Source organism: Mobula birostris, chromosome 9 (assembly GCF_030028105.1).
Source record: "Mobula birostris isolate sMobBir1 chromosome 9, sMobBir1.hap1, whole genome shotgun sequence".
Classification (NCBI taxonomy): Eukaryota; Metazoa; Chordata; class Chondrichthyes; order Myliobatiformes; family Myliobatidae; genus Mobula; species Mobula birostris.
This window is the reverse complement of record NC_092378.1, coordinates 19754877-19777523: the sequence shown is the minus strand read 5'-3', so window position 1 is coordinate 19777523 and position 22647 is coordinate 19754877. Positions and strand designations below refer to the sequence as shown.

The following is a 22647-nucleotide window of genomic DNA, read 5'->3' as shown; positions in this document are numbered from 1 at the left end:
CTCAAGCCAAACAGCTGAAAGCCGGAGACTATAAACTATCAGTTCAGCCGAGAATAAATTGTCTCATCACCAAGGCCGAGGGACACGGGGTAACAGGGAACCAAAGGGAAACAGGGAGTCAATGGTCCGGATCGTAACATAAACAAAGTAATTTTAAAGAGCCCCCGATCCGGACCATGACAATTTCCCTATATGAAGAGCCCTCCTGTTTCGCCTCTTCCAGGTCCTCCTCCTTCTCCTTCTTCCCCATTGTCCTGCTCTGGGCCTCCTCTTCAATGCCTCTGATATTGTGAAGCCCATGAAGTACAGTCACCATTGCATCAGAATGAGTGTGGTTGATGCAGGTTAGGATCCAAATGTTAACCATGTCTTCACATCACCACTATAGAAACTTAGCTATTTTGTAAATGGCAAACACCACTGAACCTAGCAACTAAATTGTTTCCAATCTATCGCTAAAACACGTCAAAATCATTAATGATTTCTTTAAATAGTGCAAATTGTGGTGATGGGAAAGAAGAGGATTCTTTCTTTAATCAACATTGAATTTGCTTGCAAGTTTAACAAATGATAATAATTAGTAGCGCTGGTGTTACATGCGCTACCGTGGTAACCAAAAACAGCATGTGTACTACCACACTAACCAATGATGCAGTTAAAAATTTATGCTTGCAAGAAATTGGAAACAAACAGTACGAAAACACTAGGGACCAGCAAGTCCAATTTGTAACAAATATTGGAGAGAATGACAGTCCAAATTCATAACTTTTTTTTTGATCAGAAAGTTTGTTGACAAGTTTTATAGTGTGAATAATTTGTAAATATCGGAAATTCTCATCAGGTCACTGATATCTGCAAGAGAAAGCAAATCAGAATTCCCCTGCAAAGCTGGGAATCAGTGCAATCCCTGCATTTCTGCACTTAACTGCAAACATTCAATCTGTCAGATAATCTACAGCTTAAAGATGATTTCCTCAAAATGATTTATAATTTCAAGCTCCAAGCCAACATGATGTTTTAAAAGTTCAAAATAAATCTATTATCAAAGTACATATATACTACCCTGAGATTCATTTTCTTGCAGGCAGTCCCAGTAGAACAAAGAAATACAATAGAATCAATGAAAAAAATACACATGAAATCTATATATTTGGTGGTGTTGTGTGTGTGTTTTTTGATGAATTCTATTGTATTTCTTTGTTTTGTGGGTGCCTGCAAGAAGATGACTCTCAAGGTTATACCCACTTTGATAATAAATTTGAACTTTGAAGGCTAATGAACAATCTATGTGCAAAAGAAGTCAAACTGTGCAAATAAAAAAAACAAATAAAAATAAGAATGAATGAATGAATAAATAAATAAGTACTACTGAAAACATGAGATATAGAGTCCTTGAAAGTGAGTCCATAGGTTGTGGAATCAGTTCAGTGCTGAATGAAATTATCCACTCTGGTTCAGGAGTCTAATGGTTGAAGAGTTATAATTGATCTTGATCCTGGTGGTGTGGGACATAAGGCTCCTGTACCTCTTTCCCAATGGCAGTAACAAGCAGAGATCATGGTCTGGATGGCGGGTGTCCTTGATGATGGATGCTGCTTTCTTGTGGCAGTACTCATTCTGGATGTGGTTAATAGTGGGGAGATCTTTTCCTGTGATGGACTGGATTGTATCCACTACTTTTTGCAGGCGTTTCCATTCTTTGGCATAGGTGTTTCCATACCAGGCAGTCAGGATACTCTCCACTGTGCATCTGTAGAAGTTGTCAAGGTTTTAGATGACATGCTGAATCTACGCAAACTTCTAAGAAAGTAGAGGCACTGCTGTGCCTTCTTTGTAAAGGCTGTTATGTGTGTTGATATTGATTGTAGAAGAGATGTTGCCAGTCCAGTGCCACCATAGACTGAGTCTCCAACATCCAGCCCAAGCTGAAGGAATAAGCATTGGTGGAACTTCATGACAAGCCCTTCGTTTAAGTACAGAGTGACCTCGGACCAATTGGTTGACACAAGTAAACAATTACCTAGCTGGTGCTGAACCTTGCCTTGTTACTGTGACATTCTGAGGACTCACCATCACTAATTGGCTACTGAGATATTCAACCTATATTATTCAACTGCATTTTGTCCTTCACACTCGGAATTAGAGGAAGGACGATAAGGATTTGCATTGGAACATGCTGTAAAGGAGCTACTTCAAATCCAAAACCACTAGAAAGACTTTATAACTAGTCTTCAGAGAGTAATAAACAGTATTTCTCCTTAAACGATTAGGTGGAAGAAATGTTTCTGAACCATAAATATCGTAATTCAATGCCTAATCCTACGTAGCAAGTTAAAAGAGGGGGAAATGAGCTTGAGATAAAAACAAACTATGAGTGTTTAGAAAACGAGGTTGGCAGTAAGTAATTAAGCCTTATAACACAGTTAAAAATCTAATTGCTCTGACCTCGCTAAACTTTAACATATGACCATAAAATATAGGAGTAGAATTAAGCCCTTTGGCCCACCGAGACTGCTTTGCCATCTCATCATGACTGATCCATTGTGCCTCTCAGCCCCAATCTTCTGCCTTCTCCCCACATCCCTTCATGCCCTGACTAATCAATAATCTATCAACATCTGCCTCAAATACACCCAATGACTTGGCCTCCGCAGCTGCCTGTGGCAACGAATTCCACAGATTCATAGATTCTAAAGAAATCCCTCCTCATCTCTGTTCTAAAAGGATGCCCCTCTATCCTGAGGCTGTATTCTCTGGTCTTAGACTTGCCCGCCATAGGAAATACTCTCTCCACATCCACCCTATTGAGGCCTTTCAACATTCAACAGGTTTCAATAACGTCACCCCTTATTCTTTTGAACTTCAGTGAGCAGAGGCCTGGAGCCATCAGGCACTCCTTAAATGACAAGCCTTTCAATCCCTGAATCATTTTTGTGAACATCATTGGAATCCACTCCAATGTCAGCACATCCTTTCTTAGATCAAGCTCATGCAATGGCATGTGATCAGCTAAAAAAATAAAATTTTCTTCCTGCTCCACAAATAGTGCCTGATGTAAAGTGTATTCCGAGAAGTTTTCTGATTTTATAGAAACATAGAAACACAGACATCTACAGCACACTACAGGCCCTTCAGCCCACAATGTTGTGCTGACCATGAACAACATTTCTACTCTAGAAACTGCCTAGAATTTCCCTATCACATAGCCCTCTATTTTTCTAAGCTCCACGTACCTGTCTAAGAGGCTCTTAAAAGACCCTATTGTATCTTCCTCTACCACTTCACTGGCAGTGCATTTCATGCACCCACCACTCTCTGTGTGAAAAATTTACCTCTGACATCCCCCTTGTACCTACTTCCAAGCACCTTAAAACTATGCCCTCTCATGTTAGCCATTTCAGCCCTGGGAAAAACCCTCTGGTTATCCACATGATCAATGCCTGTCTTCATTTTATACACCTCTATCAGGTCACCTCTTATCCTCCGTTGCTCCAGGAAGAAAAAGGCCAAGTTCACTCAACCTATTCTCATAAAGCATGCTCTCCAATCCAGGCAACATCCTTGTAAATTAATAAAATAATGTATTAAGTTCCAGCTTGAGAATATTGCAATGTACAAAAATGAAACTTTGTCTGATTTGTTACTTAGGTGACATTCTGCTTCGACACCTTGGTTTGGTTTATTTACATGACCTACCTACTGCCCATTATGCCGCTGGTGTTTAGGACAGCAAAGAAAGTCCCCCATCACTGGCAGTGTTCAAGGTTACCTTCATCATGTCAGTAGCTCGGTTTTCACTACTGTCAGTCATGTAGGTCCTGGGTGCTCAGGAATACCATCACACTCAGATGTGGAAGGATTCTTCATTGCTGTTTCTGTAACAGTTTTGTTCAGCCCTGAACCCCGAACCTGGAGGACTTGTGGACCACTCTACCATTTGATCCGTTTGGGTCAAGCAGGTCACACCAAGAACTAAAGTACAAGGCCCTGCCTCCGGCTAACATAGCTCTGCATGTCATCGAGGCACGCAAGCCTTCAAGCCCTTCGACAAGGATGTGGTCCTCTTGGAGGACCAAAGTATTAAGACTGTAATTGAAGATTTAAGATGGATAACAAGAGAAGTATATATTTCAAAGCATGAAGCTGAGTAATGGGATTAAAAAATGTGGACTACTTATATTTTGGATGAGTAAATTCCTTAGGTATTTTAAGTAATTTTTAATAAAATAATGAAAGGAATCAATGGTATTTACTGGGTTCTATTAGATAGATCAGGGAGAACAATTAGAAAGGAAAACAATATAAATGACAGAAGCTAATGGAAGTTATTTAATTCCTCAAACATGGTCAGATATTCAATGAAATCTTTGCTGACCTTCAAATTCATTTGCTTGCCCAAATACCATATTCTCCGAGTCCTTATACATGCTAAAACAAATCAGCGACCGTCCAGAATTTCTTCAACTGCTGAATGATCACTCTAAGGAAGAATTATCAAACTTCTTCATCTTCGTGCAAAATGACATACCTCTTGTCCTGAAAGTATGCCCGTAGAACAAGATTCTCCAGCATTGGGGAACTGCCTTTCATCACTTCTCTGGTCAATCCCTCTTGGCGTGCCATATGTCTCAACTTAATTTTTCTGAACTACAGTTTATTTAGGCAAATCTTAATCAGTCTTTATATGACATCTTTCTCCAATCTTTTTTCAAGGAATCAATCTAGTTAAATAAGATGTAATAACGATTCTTTAGGTATGGGGACCAGTAAGGAGTTACCACCAAACACCTCCAAAATTTCAGAGATCCTTATTGTTGTACTTTAAGAATTTTTGCAAAAAAGGCTAGCATACTACTATTTGCATTTCTAGGTGCTAAGTGTATCTGGATGTTTATCTCCTGTATCTCCCAAACCAGCACATGCGGATCCCCAATATGCCAATATTTCCTAAGTTCTCATTGTTTAAAAAGAGGTCGTTTTTCTATTCCATTTATCATAGCAAATATTATACCATTTCCCCACATTGTACGTAGAAGAGTACAGCACGGTAATGGGCTATTCAGCCCATAATGTTGTGCTGAACCAGCTAAAAAGCACATTAAAACCACCCAAACACTAATCCTTCCTTCCTCTATCACCTCCGTATCCTCCCCCCCGCCATCTTCCCTACATCCATGTGCCCATCTGAACGTTCCTTAAAAGCCTCTAATATATTTGACTCTCCCACCATACCAGGCAGTGTATTCCAGCCATTCACAACTCTCTGAGTAAAACACATACCCCTCACATCCCCCTTGAACCTACCCGCAATTGTAGTGAATTGTGTTTATGTTACAAGAAGGGTAAAACTAATCTAAGTATTATGTGTGCCTCTTTTCCTATGGAATTGTAGATCAATGGAAATGAGTTGTAGTTTTCCAGTGAGGACCAATTTATTACATTTTTTAAAGAAACCTTGATTATTTCCTTCAGCTTAATGCTTTGTTTTGGTAGATTTCCTAGGATATAACATAAATTACAATATTAATCATATAGTTAATATAGCCTGCAAAGTTATCAAGAAATATGTAAGATCTTGTTTTTCTGTAAATTGTCTGTGACTTTTTTAAAATTCTCTTCGAGAAGTTATATAGCTGTGGGAGAGAGGAGTATTTTTGGGAATCTTGAAGCTATGGGCCAACTGAGTTGCTTTTTATTCTTCATGAGATTGGGCAAATAAGTTCTGGGCTTTATGTGATTCCAGCGTGGACTGGAAAGAGAAAGGAGGTTGAGTTGACTTTCGGCATTGAGAAGTGTTCAAAATGGTTATTGATGACCTATTTGATTTCTGAACCAACAAAAATTCCTTCCTTAATTATGGCATCAGCTATTCTGACTTGAATTATGAATAGAAATAACAAATATAAGCGATTTCTAAAAGAATGGTGCCTATAGGGAAATTTCACCATGACTTTCATGGCCATCAGTTCAAAATCCATAAGATACACCCAAAAGTATTTAGGAAGCAAAATCTTTGTTATCAAGTGTTATGACTGAAAGGCTAAGCACAGCTCTAATGCCATATTTAAGTTTGCTGGTGACACTACTGTTGTTGGCCAAATCAATGGTGGTGATGAATCGACATGTAGGAGAAAAATTGAAAATCTGGTTGAACAGTGCCTCAACAACAATCTCTCACTCAATATTGTGGTGACACTTATGTTAATTGTTAATTCAAGTGACGAATTTCACTGTGTGTTTCAATGTTGATGTGATAAATAAATTAATCTGAATCTTAATATGAATCTGAAGGTCTACAGATATGTAAAATAGGTGGCTTGCTGGACCAATATTTATTTCTTTATTACATTACAAACTTGAACAATTTATCAGGCATTTACTTGCATCTGTTTATAATGTATATGGCAAATATTTTTTGATCACCATTGTAAAATTCCATAAATTGCAATGACTTTTTCACCATTTAAATGTCATTTAAATAACAGTGCCAGTGAGGTGAGGGATTTTTCTCCAAATTTGTATATTCAAGTAAAGTGAATTTCGTTCTTGAATTATTCCATAGATTAAACCCAAATATGTCTGCATCGTACCAGGCCAATTACAAGCGTCAAATAATTTCTACGTAAATACATAAACCACTTCTAATTTAAAATTATTTTGTAGTCTGTTAAAAAAATTAACTGCTAACATTTTGTGCAATCTCAATCTCGTTGGCAAGCTACATTTGCTCCACTTTCAAGTCACTGCAATGAGTGTAATCTCAAAACGTTGATACTTCTGTGAAAAATAGTATTTAAAAGTATTAGAATTTATACTTTTCCACTAGGAATTGGGTAGATTTAGTAGATTAGTGCTGGGTTTCAAGTTTCAGGAGGTAGCAGTGTAAACTGTTCGATGATATCAAAATGAAAGCTGTTACATACTTTTGAGGCTAATAAACTTGTACGCTGAGGCCAAAGTAGGGACATCGTTATATTTTTGCTGGATTATAACGCAGGGTTCTGGACTGTTAATACAAGACACAAGTTCAAATCCCACCACAGCAGAATTAGAATCAGAATCAGAATCAGGTTTAAAATCACCGGCATATGTTGTGAAATTTGTTAACCTAGTGGCCGCGGTACAATATAATACTGTACATGATAATATAGAACGAATAAGTAAATCAATTACAGTAAGTATATATATGTGTATTAAATAGTGCAGAAACAGAAATAATATGTAAAAAAGTGAGGTAGTGTTCATGAGTTCAATGTCCATTTAGGAGTCCGTTGGCAGGGGGAAGAAGCTGTTTCTGAATCGCTGAATCTTCAGGTTTCTGTACGACCTTCCTGACGGTAACAATGGGAAGAGGGCATGTCCTGAATGAAAGGGCTCCTTAATGATGGACGCTGCCTTTCTGAGGCACCACTCCTTGAAGATGTCTTGAATACTACGGACACTATTACCCAAGATGGAGCTGACTAATTTTTCAACTTTCTGTAGCTTCTTTCGATCCTGTGCAGTAGCCTTCCACCCCCCCGCCCCCCAATATCAGATAGTGATGCAGCCTGACAGAATGCTGTCCATGGTACATCTGTAGAAGTTTTCTAGTGTTTTAGTAGACAGATCAAATCTCCTCAAACTCCCAATGAAATATGGACGCTGGCTTGCCTTCTTTGTATTGCATCAATATGTTGGAACCAGGTTAGATCTTCAGAAATCTTGACACCCAGGAACTTGAAATTGGTCACTCTCTCCACTTCTGATCCTTCCATGAGGATTGGGTCATGTTTTCTCATCTTACCCTTCCTGAAGTCCCAATCAGCTCTTTTGTCTTACTGACATTGAGTGCAAAGTTGTCACTGCGACACCACTCAACTAGCTGGTGTATCTCGCTCCTGTACACCCTCTTGTTTTCATGTGGGATTCTACCAACAATAGTTGTATCATCAGCAAATTTATCAGTGACATTTGAGCTATACCTAGCCGCACAGTCATCGGTATGGAGAGAGTAGATCAGTGTGCTAAGCACACATCACTGAGTTGCGCCAGTGTTGATTGTCAGCAAGAAGGAGATGTTAGTACCAATCTGCACAGGTTGTGGTCTTCCAGTTAGGAAGCTGAGGATCCAGCAGGCATCAGGTGTTTAAAAATTATTAGTATTACTTGCATCAGATTGTTCAATATTATATTGTCCTTAAAGGAAGTAAATCTGGGATATTTAGCTAATCTGGGTGACTCCACATCCATTCTTAGCTGTGCTGTGAGGTGATTTAACAAACCAATCAGTTCAAGGGGCAAGGTGGGAAAAGGTAATAATTTTTTGTCCTGCCAATGACATACACATGCTTAACATGAATCAGTAAAGGAAAGTTGAATAATGTGACTGAATAGGAGGCAATTTTGAAAAAGTATTGTGATTTAAAAAACTTCATGAAATGACCTGTCTTATTTCTGCATTGTAATGGACCTTTACTGTTTGTGTTCCTCAGATGGCCAAGACACATTCTGAGAAAAGGCTACAGACAGAAGCTAGAACTGTCAGACATCTATCAGATTCCATCATCAGACTCTGCAGATGAACTCTCAGAGATGTTAGAAAGGTACAATATAATTCAGTCAGAAGACATCTTAAAATATGGTGTTTAATTGCATATTAAATGGTAGTGGATGGTGATGAACATTTACTTACAAATTGACTAAATGAGTAGATGGAGCTATAATCTAAATGTGGCATTCAAGACTGCATGCCGGCTGGTGTGATATGTCCTGGTCTCTTCCCTCGATTGGCAGCATCTAATTCGTACATTGAGAGACATACATACAAAAAGGGCAGTCTGTTAACCAGTGGAACAGGTGCCAATCCCAGCAATGTCCTACACTTAATGTGTCAGGCATGGCTCAGCCTTGAGTCCCCACAACTCACCCCAACCCACCCCACACCAGCTCTTGCAGCTTCTGAGCCGTAGACAGTTCACTGTTGCAAAAATGCCAGTAGAGGGGAGGGGTTCACAGTAACTTCCCATCAGAACAGTGCACGGCACTTGTAGATATCATTTTTAAACTACAAAGGGTACCTACCTCAAAGTGTTTGGGCCAGAATAATAAGAAGTACTGTATATCGTGAGCTTGTTGAACAGGGCTGAGATTTTTGCTCCCTGTGCAGGAAAGGGTAGGGGCTGTAGGACGGATGAACACTGTAATTCTAGGAGCCACTCAAGAGGTGGGAGAGACAGGCAGTTGTAATTGGGAATAGTACAGTCAGGGGAATAGTCATAATTCTCTGCCTCAGGGATTGAGGGTCCCAGAGGCTGTCTGGTGTCCAGGCTGCCTGGTGTCCAGGTTTGGGACATCTTACTTAACTTAGAGTGGGATGGGAAGATCCAGTTGTCATGGTCCAAATGGGTGCCAATGACAAAGGTAGGACAACGAAAGGAGTTCTGCTGAGGGAATTTCAGCAGCCAGGGACTAAACTAAAAAGCAATGCTGAACAGGTAATAATCTCTGGATTGTTACTTGAGCCACATGCAAATTGGCACAGGGTCAATAAGATCAGAGAATTGAATGTGCAGCTCAAAGATTAGTGTGGGAGAAGTGGATTTGAATATGTGGGACATTGGCACTAGTATTGAGGAAGGAGGGAATTGTTCCGATGGGACTTGCTCCACCTGATCCATGCCAGGACCAGGATATGAGGAGGGTTTTAAACTAAGTAGTGGAGCTGAGTTCAAAAGAGTGGGAACATAGGGATAAAGTAAAAAGGAAGGAAAGTGAAAGAGAGGTTACTGAAGTTTTCGTAATAATAAAAGGTTAGAAAGTGTTAAGTATTTAACTTCAGGTAACATGGAGACAAATTTGAGAAGAGGGTGGTAAATGCAGGACTGAAGGTGTTATGTTTGAATGTATGCAGTATGCTAAACAAGGTAGTTGAGCCTATAATGCAGCTAGATATTCCCAGCTACAATGTTGTAGGATCACAGGGTCGTGGCTAAAAGAAGATCACAGCTGGGAGCTAGACATCCAGGGGTACACATTCCATCAGAAAGCAGGCAAGTGGGCAGAGGGGATGGGTGACTCTGTTGGTAAAAAATGAAATCAATTCTTTAGCAAGAAGTGACATAGGATCAGAAGATGTTGAATCCTTGGAGGAAAGTTAAGAAACTACAAGTTAAAGAAACTTTGAGGGTTATATACAGGCCTCTGAATAGTAGCAGAGATGTGGGACACAAAATAAAACAGAAGATAGGAAAGGCATGTAAGGAAGGCAATGTTACTGCCATCAGGGGACTTCATGCAGGTAGACTGGGAAAACAGTGTTAGCACTGGAAAAAGGGGTTTGTAGAATGCTTATGAAATGGGTTTTTGGAGAGAAACCCACTAGAGAAAAGGCATTTCCTGATTTGGTGTTTTGTAGTGAACCAGATTTGATGAGAGAGCTTAAAAGAACCCTTAAGAGTAAGTGATCATAATATGATAGGACTGATCCTGCAGCTTGAAGCTAAAATTGGATGTATCTGTATTATAGTTGAGCAAAAGTAACTACAGAGGCATGAGAGAGGATCTAGTCAAAGTTGAGTGGAATGGGAACCAAGCAGGCATGGTCGTACAGTAGCAATGGCAGGTTTTGGGAGTAATTCGGAAGGCATGGGATCAGTTCATCCCAAAGAAGACGTATTCTAAAGGGAGGATGAGGCAACCCTGGCTGACAAGGGAAGACAAAGACAGCATAAAAGCACAAGGGATGGCATACAATATTGCAAAAACTATCGGAAAGCTGGAGGATTGGGATGCTTTTTAAAAGCAACAGAAGGCATATAAAAAACAGTAAGTGGAGAAAAGATGAAATTATGAAGGTAAGCTAGCCTTCATAAAAGGGGGTACCAAAAGTTTTTTTTTCAGATATATAAAGAGTAAAAGAGAGGCGAGAGTGGATGTTGGACTGCCAGAAAATGACGCCAGAGAAGTAGTATTGGAGAACAAAGAAATAGACACCAGCAACATGCCAGAAATTCAAGAGTGTCAGGGGACAGAAGTGAATGTTGTTGCTATTACTAAAGCAAATGTGCTTAGAAAGCTGAAGGTGCTTGGAAGGTGGACATCACCTGCACTGGACAGACTACACCCCAAGCTTCTGAAAGAGGTAGATAAAGAGATTAGTAATAATATTTCAAGAATCACTAAAGTCAGGAGTGGAAAATTGCAAATGTCACTCCACTCTTTTAGAAGGGGGTGATGCAAAAGATAGGAAATTATAGTCTGGTTAGCCTTACTTCAGTGCTTTGTATGATTTTAGAGTCCATTATTAAGGATGAGGTATTAGGTTCTTGGAAGCACATGATAAAGTAGGCTGAAATCGGCATGATTTCTTTAAGGGGAAACCTTGCCTGAAAAATCTGTTGGAATCTTTGAGGAAGTAAAAAGCAGGATGGACAATGGAGAGTCAATGAATGCTGTTTACTTGGATTTTCAGAGACCTGTGGTGAGATGTCACACAGTATTACAAGAAAGGTATAAGAGCCCACAGTATTACAAGAAAGGTACCAGAATGGACGGATGATTAGCTGACCAGCAACAGGCAAACAGTGGGAATAAAGGGGTCCTTTTCTGGTTGGCCACTGGTGACTAGTGGCATTCTGCAGGGGTTCGTGTTGGAACCACTATTTTTCATGTTATATGCTAATCATTTGGATGGAATTGACGGCTTTGTACTAAGTTTGCAGATAATACAAAGATTTCTGGAGGGGCAGGTAGTGTTGAGAAAGCAGAAAGTCTGAAGAAGGAATTAGACTGATTGGGAGAACGGGCAAAGAAGTGATAGGTAGAAAAGAGTATAGGGAAGTTTGTGGTCATGCACTTTTGCAGAAAGGAATAAAGGCATAGACTACTTTATAAATGGGGAAAGAATTCAGAAACTGCAGCTGCCAAGGAACCTGGGAGTCCTAGTGTTACGAGATGCACTCAACCGCAGCAGTTTCTGGGGTTTAGACGCTTTAACTCTCCAGAATATGGCTAGCTGGTGTGGCCCCTTTAAGGGTTCAGGACCGTCACATTAATTGGCAATCATGTTTTGGGCGCCAATAATTGAGTATTTAAAGAGCACCTGAACAGAGCCTCAGTGCTCAATCATAACCCCCAACCAGAGAAATTGTTTAGCATTTTGTTTTGTGCTCAGTTCTCGATCCAGTTTTACTCCATGCCTTAATCCTGGCTTCTGATACTCTGGCATTTGGCTCCAAACCATCTTCGTCAAGGACTCTTGTTACAGTACGGCTGAGCCAGTATGGACCAAGCAGGGTATCAGACTCTTTTGTCAGCTGCGACCAGCCACAGTGAGAAGATTTCCAGACAGAGCCTGAAGATACATGACCTCCAGGTAGCTGTTTGTCAACTTTCACATGGGAGAGCCTGTCAGTCGCCCTGTGGAGCCAGTACATCTTCCAACCCTAGAGAGATTCAATGGTGACCCAGGCTTTTGCTGTAGCTTCCTCATTCATTGCTCATTAGTGTTCGAACTCCAGCCATCCCGGAACTCTTCGGAGCATGGAAAGGTGATCTTCATTATTTCTCTTCCAGCTGGAAGAGCCCTAGCCAGGACCATCGTGCACTGGGAATGAAAATTGAATGCAGTACATGCAGGCATGTGAGGTGTGTGCCCGGAACAATGAGCCCCATACCCGGCTCCTTCACACTCTCCCTGTTCTGGAAAGACCATGGGCGCACATCTCCATGGATTTTGTCACAGGTCTTCCACCATCCAAGGGGAAGACTGTCTTCATGGCAATTGTCAATTGGTTTTCAAAAGCTTGCAAGTTCATTGCCTTGGATAAGCCACCATCTGTGCCGGAGATGGTCGAAATTGTCCAGGACCAAGTCTTCAGGATCCATAGATTCCCAGTGGACATTGTATCAGATCATGGTCCACAATTTGCATCACATTTCTGGAGGGAAATCTGTAAGCTGATTGAGACAATAGCAAGCCTTTCCTCTGAGTTTCACCCACAGTCCAATGGCCAGATGGAGCAGACCAACCAAGATTTGGAACGAACCCCAAGGTGAGTGGTATGACCATCTGATGTGGGCAGAGGTCACCAACAACACCTTACAGCACTCAGCGCACGGGATGTCAGTGTTCAAATGCCAGTTTGGTTATCATTTGCCTCTCTTTTGGAATAGGAGGCTGAGGTCGGGGTTCCTGTGCTCGAAGATCTTGTCCAATACTGCAGGCAGAAATCGATTAGGACAAGAGAGATTTTGCTGGCCTCTACCCAGAAGGCAGAGATCAAGGCCAATCGAAGGAGAAGACAGGAAACCACTTTGCAGCCTGGGCAATAGGTCTGCCTGTATGGGTGGAGTCTAGAAAGTTGGTGCCGAAGTTCATTGGACCCTTCAAAGTCCTGAGGAACTGAACTGGTGGCTTACACCTTGCAGCTCCCCAAGACCCTAAAGATCAATCGTGAGATTGATCCACATCTTCCACATCTCTAAATTAAACCCATTTGTACCAGCCCCTTAGCCCAACCGCCACACAGGTTTATTGATGGGGAACAGTCTTTCACAGTTGGAAGCCTTTTGGACTCATGAACTGTTTGGGGTGTTTGGCAATACCTTGTGGTCTGGGAGGGATTTGGACCCAAGGAAAGTCACTGGGTGCCGAAAGAGACATCTTGGATCTAGCTGTCATCACCGTCTCCCCGGGCAGCCAGGGCTGTCAGGAATCGGCCATAGGGGAGGGGATCCTGTTTCGAGACGCACCCAATCTCGCCAGCTTCTGGGGTTTAGACGCAGTAACTCTCTGGAATATGGATAGCTGGCGCAGCCCCTTAAAGGGTTCAGGACCATCCCGCTAATTGACAATCATAGTTTGGGCCCCAAGAATTGAGCCTTAGTGCTCAATCGTAAGCCCAACCAGAGATATCATTCGGCATTTAGCTTTGTGCTCATTTCTCGATCCAGTTTTATTCTGTGGCTTGATCTTAGCCTCAATCCATCCTCGTCAAGCACTCTCATCACACTGAATGCAGGATTCCCAAAGTCGATAGCGAGGAAGACAAATGCATTACAAGCACTAAATATGAGAGGACTCGAATATAAAGGGATGTAATGCTAAGGCTTTATAAGGTGTTGGTCAAACCACGTTTGGAGTGTTGTGTGCAGTTTTGGGGGCCATATCTAAAGAAGGATGTGCAGGTGTTGGAGATTTCAGAGGAGTTTTACAAGAAAGATCCAGGGAATTGAAATGTTTTTAAATTGTACGTGCTAATAATTTCCTGATAACAGATGTTAGGTTACTTGCTTATAATTCTCTAGATTTCTTACTCATCATAGATAGTGGTGTGAGATGTGCAATGTTCTGATGTGAAGGAATTGATGATTTCCATATCAAGAGATTTTATTGAGATACAGCATGAATAGGTACTTTCGACCCTGTGAGGCATGCTGCTCAGCTGTCCCCTGTTTTAACCCTTGCCTAACTACGGGACCGTTTACAATGACCAATTAACCTACCAACCAGTACGTCTTTCGACCGTGGGAGGAAACTGGAGCTCCCAGAGGAAACCCACGCAGTCAAGGGGAGAATGTACAAACTCCTTGCAGGCAGCGATGTGAATTGAACCTGGGTTGCTGGTACTGTAAAGCATTGTGCTAACGTGATGCATCCATAATATTTTTAACTCCTTTCTTTGAATCTTAGAGTGGAACTTGTATGGTTCTGGTATTTATCTTTAGTTTCTTTGTCACTTTAATTTTGTTTATGTTGGTGAGTCTCATTCCTGATTTAATCTTATTTTGGTTAGAGTATTACAAAGCTGTGTTTCTTCTTATGTGCTTACTAATTCAAGAAAGATTACTAAAGGTACTTAGAACATGATGGCTACTTTTGGCTCTTTGCAGTTTTAAGTTACAGTATTGACATTCTTTCATTAGCAGCATATATTTGAAGCTGAACATGTGCTGCATGCAGTCCCTGGACCTTTCACTACAGTTATGGTGGAAGTATACATCCAGATTCCTGATTCATGCAGATGGTGTGCAATGCTTCCTACTGGGAGCATGGCATAAATTGTGTATAAAGTATGTGGCATGGTGATCCTTCTAGCTCCTTCAGTTGACCTTTTAAAATAGGTTGTGCTGCTTTTCATATAAATTATTTTTGCTAAATTTAATGCTTATTAAGAAGCAGTTAAGTTTGTGCAAATGAACTCTGCATTACTATTCAGTGCAGTGTTTTATCCAGGCTAGGTATGTCCCTCAATGTTTACAAATTTTGAGAGAAAGTGATTACTGTCCCTTAATGCATTTTTCTTTTTTTTTAATTGTCTAACAGAACATAGAACCAAGGACAGGAGCAGGTCTAAACTTGTCAATTCTCCCTGACAAACTATTGTGATTCTCTGTCATATTATATCTGTATTGAAAAATTTCTGACCATGAGCAGCTCAGTTGTAACACATTCATTATTGATTATACAGCAATAACAAGAGCAGTTTAAAACTATTTCCTTAGACAGGACATAGGTGTGTTGACATTCTAATACTGGAACAGCCATTACAGATCTCCCAACTTACAGTTAGCAGAGTGTTCCACAGTTAGATTAATTAAGATTGTGAACTATCATTATCAGATTTGGACAGACTCTATATAGGCATCCTGGAATCCTGTTGTGTTTTGAGTATTAATAATTGAGAGCAATACAATTGAATCAATATATTAACTTAGCCTTGATATTATGCTAACTGCAGAACTTCTCTCTCTGTATTACCTTGACTGAAGCTGTAATTAAATCTATATTTTTATTGTAATAATCATAACCAGATGATCCCATATTGATTTACATCCGTAAAATACCTAAAATAGTTTTCAAACATTCAACAAATTACAATAATATTTTACAGGCTCTTTAATTGATTTAGTAAAAAGAAATATTATTAACCATTTTTTATATCAGTAAATAATAGGAAAAAGCACTATTATCAAAGTCCATTGTTCTACAACTAAATAATACACAAAGGAAATCCTTTGCTTAAGGTTAGTGTAACAGACTGTTGCTTTATTCAATTAATTGCACAGTTTCAGGGAAGACATGATCACAAGCAGGAAAGCAATCACTGAACTGTATCATCGATCTTTCAGAATTCAAGGATTCAAAGTGAAAATCTTGCCATTTTATGACACCTATGATTTCTTGTTACTTCCATTTTTCAGAACTACTGTATAACCCATCAGTTCCTAACTATTGTAATAATAAAGCTGCCACTGAAATTTAAGGAAGCAGCCAAATCAGCTAATTTATCGAATGGAACAAAGTTTTACAAAGTGATGTTTCTAAACCTGAGCCTCTGTACCTCCCTGTGCAACTAGATCCTCAACTTCCTCATCTGGATACCATAGTCAGTATGGATTGATAAAAAAAATCTCCTCCTTGCTGATAAGCAAAACAAGAAACTTCAAGAATGTGTGCTTACCTCGCTGCTCGATGTCTCTATACTCATGACTGTGTCGCTGAGCACAACTCACGTCATCTATATATTCATAGAGTTCTACACTCTATGTTGTATGACACCACTGCGGTTAGTAAAATGTCAGATGGCCATGAGGAAGCGTGCAGGAGTGATATAGATCGACTGATTTAGTGGTGTTGCTACAACTACCTCACACGCAACATCTGCAAGATCAAGGAATTGATGGAGGACTTCATGAGGGGAAGTCTGGAGATACACACCAGTCCTCATTGAGGGGTCAGCAGTTGAAAGGGTGAGCAGCTTCAAGTTCCTGGATATCAATATCACAGAGGATCTATCTTGCGCCTAACACATTGATACAATCACAATGAAAGTACACCAATGGTTCTACTTCATTAGGAGTTTGAGGAGATTTGGTATGTCACCAAAGACGCTTGGAAATTTCTGTAGGTGTACAATGGACTGGTACACCTCTGGCTGCATCACCACCTGGTAAGAAGGTTCCAATGCACAGGATTGCAAGAGGCTGCAGAGAGTTGTAGCGTCATCCATCTCCATCATCGGCACAAAGCTACTTACCATAAAAGATGCTGCCTCAAGAGAATGGCATCCATCACGAAGGACCCTCACCCCCTTTTCTTGTCACTACCATCAAGGAGGTGCTATAGGACCCTGAAGACCCATACTTAACAATTCAGAAGCTGCTTCTTCCCCTCTGCCAAAAGATTTCTGAATTGTCCGTGAATGTTACCTCATTGTTCCTTTATTGCACCATTTATATTGTAATTTACAGTAATTTTATATATTTACCCCGTACTGCTGCACAAAACAAGTTTCATGTCACATAAGACAATGATAATAATAAACCTGATTCTAAGTCTGTTTTTGAAATTTTTTTTCTGTACTTTAAACATTCTCATTTCATAGTTTATTCTTCTGTGATTAATTCTCTGAAAGTGATTAAGAAATAAAATAGGGGAGAGGCAAAAAGAGGTTGGGGAAAGGAAGTATGAGTGTGAAAAGTGTGAAAAACAGCTACCTGTTGTGTGGGAGGGTTGCAGGTATTCATTACAGGGGAGTGGACAAGACAGAGGTGTTAAAAGTTGCTGAGAGGGTGGAGAGATAGTGAGAGCTCTTAGCCCATTTCCTGCATCTCCAGTTCTATTTCTTTCTGTCATCTGCACTCCATCGTGACATCTTCAATTGATATGGTGTCATTGTGTTCCATATTCACCCTCAATTCATTGTCTGTTACTTTTCCTTGAGCCCTTCTTTATCTGTTCTGGGCAGGTATGAAGGGAACATTTTGGCATGCACCAATAGATCTGCCATTGGTCTAGAGCAGCCCTGTTGTGCCACCAAGTGGTGGATTTAAATTACTGCTCTTCACATGGGCAGAAAGGGGCTGCATTCAATTGGTTAGCAGTCATGCAACATTAAGTGGCATGTCATCAAGTTCACAGAGAACTCATAAATGTAGAGGCAAGGCCAATGAAAATATGCCACTGTTTTAAATTTTTATTGATTAAAACAAAACAGTTTCTATACCAATTTGTACTTCATCCTTTCCTTCTGAAGGGAGAATCGACCTCCTTTAGTCTCTCTTCTCCCTTTATTTTTCAACTTCTTTCATCTGAGCATCATTATACAGACATCCCACCCTGCAAAAGCTCATTTCAGGGAGGTGGCACCATCAATTTGCGGGAGACTCCCGGAACTTCCGGGAGAGGTGGGATGTCTGCAATAGAGTAGCTCCTTAGCAGCTAGCCAGCTAGTTTAAATAACGCTAGCTATACTAATGGACGAATAACACCTGTTAAACTCACTTCAACATGTCTTTTACATTTTAACCCACCATGGGCAATAGAAAAGTTACTGTTGCAAACAGTGCAGTGAGCAACACTGTCATTATTTTTGACCCCTATTAGGCAGGGGTACACTTTAGTGTAGTCTGGGGTGATGTACGTTTTATATTTTTTTTGGAACACTGCCACTCTGACTTTTTTTGGAACTCTTTTGTTCTTGCTCTCTCTATCGCGCACGCGCTCTCTCGCTTGTGGTCGCTCTCACTCGCGCTTGCTCTCGCTCTCTCGCGCTTGCTTTCTTGCTCTCTCTCGTGGTCGCTCTCACTTGTGCTCGCTCTCTCACGCTTGCTTTCTTGCTCTTGCGCTCATACTCTCTTCCGCGTTCTCTCACGCTCGCTCTCAAAAAAATCAATTTCCGGGACATTGTATATAATTTGTGGGCATCAGGGAGCCACTATTAATTTGCGGGAGACTCCCGGAACTTCCGGGAGAGGTGGGATGTCTGATTATATCTGCTATCATTAAGGTCAAATACCTTGATCTACAACAATAAAATCAGAAGTAAAGATGGTGCTGTGAGATTTTTCTTCGTAGCTTATTATTTTATATGAAATAATGAAAAGATATTTGGATTTTGACAGTAAGCTATTCTGTGACTGAGTTGGACAAAAATTCATTAGATACGATATGCTTTCCTTAGGAGGCAGCATTCAAAAATTATTTCATTTGATGACTTTACTGATATTTTACTATAATTTGTTTTAGAGGAGGATGAACTGCTAATTATATTTGTAACTGTCAAAAAGGAATTTGTTAACAAGTTCCTCTTAAAGGTGGCTAAAATAGAAAACATCAGGTTGGAACCTTTTGAGAATTCTTAAGAACAGATCTTTGTAAATACACTCACATGAAATTGAGATGCAGAAAATGTAAAGCAATGATTAAATATCCAGTGCTGAATACTAACATTTAGTCTGGGTTAATGAAATTTTAGAAGAATATTATAGGCTTTTCAGTCTCAATCACTGACACTCAACACTTCATCAACCTGGCATTATCTTACTTCCTCAAGACCCATTGCAAGTGGAAATACATTGATATTTAGCTTTAATGTCATTGATTAGATAAATACTTTCAAAGATCCATGCAAATACTAAGCACAAAAGCACAAAACACAAAAAAATGATTACACAGTGCTTTCTAAAGTATAATTAATTTGCTCTTACAATGAAATTACTGATACTTAATAAAACTAAGATCTAAGTCAGACAATTGAAATAAAAAACACTCACCAGGACAATATCTGAGGAAAGAGAAACAGAGTTAACTTTCAGGTGAAGACCTTTCATCAGAACTTTTGATTTTTTTCAAATAAATAAAAATCACAGCTCATCCTATTATAACATACCATATTACTGTACATAAGGCACAGGAGCAGAATTAATCAAGAACCTATCAACCTCCGCCTTAAATACATGAACCAGCAAGTACTTAGCTGGATCCCAAATTTTTGATGTTTGCCTAAGTTTGAAAGTAATTTATTGCACACAAGGACTGGGTTTCTTTAAACAAGTTTTACCCTAAGTATTGTACATAACTAGCCATAAAATGATAATGAAGAATATGGATTGAGCAAAATATGAAACATAGACTGATAGACTAAAGTTAATGGATGTATTGCTCGAAGAAGAGATAAATCAATGCAGAAATTGTTACATAGACTGGGTTCTTATAACATTATATAACCTTCCCATTTCTCTCATTAGAAAAATACCATGAGGTAATCTCATCAGATTAAAGGCTGAAAAGTCTTCTGGACTTAATGAGCTGCAAACTGAGAACATAAAGCAAGTGGCTTCAAAAATAGTGGATAATAGATTCTCGAAGGGTCCGAAGAACTGGAAAATTGCAAATATCTCTGTGCAAAATAAGAAACATAAAATAGTTGGCTGAGCATCTGCAATTGGGAAATAGCTAGAATCTGTTATTAAGGAGGTGATGATAGTCAATTTTGAAACAATCAGGCAGAGTCAACATAGAACACAACAGCACAGGAGCAGACCATTCGGCCCACAATGTTGTGCCAGACCAACTAAAAACACCCAACACTAGTCCCTACTACCTATATCATGTCCATATCCCTCCATCTTCCTCACATCCATGTGCCTATCCAAATGTCTCTTAAAAGCCTCTACCCCTATACCAGGCAGTGCATTCCAGGCATCCACCATTCTCTGGGTACAAAACTTACCCCTCACATCCCCTTGAACCTACCCCCCCTCACCTTCAATGCGTGCCCTCTGGTTTTAGACATTACCGACATTGGGATTATGTCGACTTCCTGAACACCTGACGATTAAATGTAGACCATTCTATTTGCCTCAGGAGTTCTCATCCGTTATCCTGATTGCAGTTTATATACCACCAGTGGCCGATTATAAGCAAACACTCACAACTCTGCACAATATTCTCTGCAGGCAAGAAACGGTGTGCACGATATTGTCTGCAGGCAAGAAACAGCCTATCCTGACGCATTTGAAATTATAGTCGGCCACTTGAACCAGGCCTGTTTGAAGAAAACCCTGCCCAATTATCATCAGCATGTAACCTGTTGCATCAGAGGTCCCAGCACACTAGCCCACTGCTACACTACGCTAAGGAATGCTTATCTCTCCTGCCCGAGACCGCGTTTTGGCAAATCAGACCACTCGGCTGTACTCCTACTACCTGCGTACAGACAGAGTGTAAAGACGAAGGCTCCAGAGATCAAGAAAACTAACAGGTGGTTGTGGGAGGCAGAGGAACAGTCACAGGATTGTCTTGTCAGTGGACTGGACCGTGATCAAGACTTCATCTGAGGACCTAAATGACTACACCAGGGTCATAACAGAAAATATTAAAACAGTTGTTGATGAATGTGTGTACCCGCAAAATTGATCAGGGTTTACCCCAATCAGAAGCCCTGGATGTACCACGAAATGCTGAGAGCCAGGTCAGAGGCATTCAAGAATGCACTAGAGGTACGAGTATGATCTCCGGGGAGCCATCTCAAGAGCAAAGTGGAGATTCCAGGCTAGAATGGAATCAATGAGGGATACTCTGCAGCTGTGGCAGGGTTTGAATGCCATAACCTCCTACAGAGTAAAATCTTGCAACATAGGAGATGGCAGAGCTTCACTTCCAGATGAGCTCTATGCCTTCTGCCTTTCTCAGCCTCCATATCTCTTGATGATCCTTTGGTCTCAGTATCTGAAGATGATGTGTGGTCTGCCTTCAAGAGAGGAATCCAAGGAAAGCATCCAGTCCGGACAGAGTAGTGAAGACCTGTGCTGACCAGCTGGCTGGTGTGTTCATGGATATCTTCAGCCTCTCACTCCAGCAGTGTGTGGTACCCACCTGCTTCAAGTAGGCTTCAAGTTTGGTAACCTGCCTCAATGAATATTGCTTAGTGGCACTTACAGTACATCCACAGTGATGAAGTGTTTTGAGAGGCTGGTGTTGAAGCATATCAGCTCCTGTCTGAGTGACGACTTGGATTTTCCCCCAATTTGCTTATCGAAGCAACAGGTCTACAGCAGATGCCATCTCATTGGCTCTTCACACAAACTTGGTCCATGTGGACAGCATACATGCATAGATGATGCTCTTTATCGACTACAGCTCAGCATTCAATACCATAATTCCCTCAAAACTAATCATAAACTTCAAGACCTGGGCCTCAATACCCCCTTGTGCAATTGGATCCTGGATTTTCTCACTTGCATTCCCCAGTCAGTTCCTCCACAATCTCCATCAGCACAGAAGCACCACAGAGATATGTGCTTAGCCCCCTGCTATACTTGCTTTACACCTATGACTAGATTAGATTAGATTATGAGGACACTCAGTCCTTGTTTATTGTCATTTAGAAATGCATGCAGTAAAAAATGATACAACATTCCTCCAGAATGATATCACAGAAACACAGGACAAACCAAGACTAAAACTGACAAAACCACATAATTATAACATATAGTTACAACAGTGCAAAGCAATACCGTAATTTGATAAAGAGCAGACCATGGGCACGGTAAAAAAAAGTCTCAAAGTCCCGATAGCCCCATCATCTCACGCAGACAGTAGAAGGAAGAAACTCTCCCTGCCATGAACCTCCAGTGCCGCAAACTTGCTGGTGCAGCACCATTGGAAGCACCCAACCGCAGCAGACTCTGAGTCCGTCTAAAAACTTCGAACCTCTGAGCAGCCCTCTGACACCGAACACTGAGCACCATCCTCTGCCAAATGCTTCGACCCCGCCCCGGCCGCCGAGCAACAAGCAAAGCCAAGGACTCGGGGCCTTCCACTCTGGAGATTCTGGACCACACAGCAGTGGCGGCAGCGAAGCAGGCATTTCAGAAATT

General features: G+C 40.6%; 1 protein-coding gene across 1 annotated transcript in view; it reads left to right on the top strand.

Moving 5' to 3' along the window:
* Positions 1 to 22647, top strand: part of cftr (CF transmembrane conductance regulator) — a 151631-nt gene that overhangs the window by 5827 nt on the left and 123157 nt on the right. The window contains exon 2 of the mRNA XM_072267581.1: positions 8475 to 8585. Within this exon, the coding sequence (XP_072123682.1) occupies positions 8475 to 8585 (111 nt within the window). The remainder of the gene's footprint in view (positions 1 to 8474; positions 8586 to 22647) is intronic.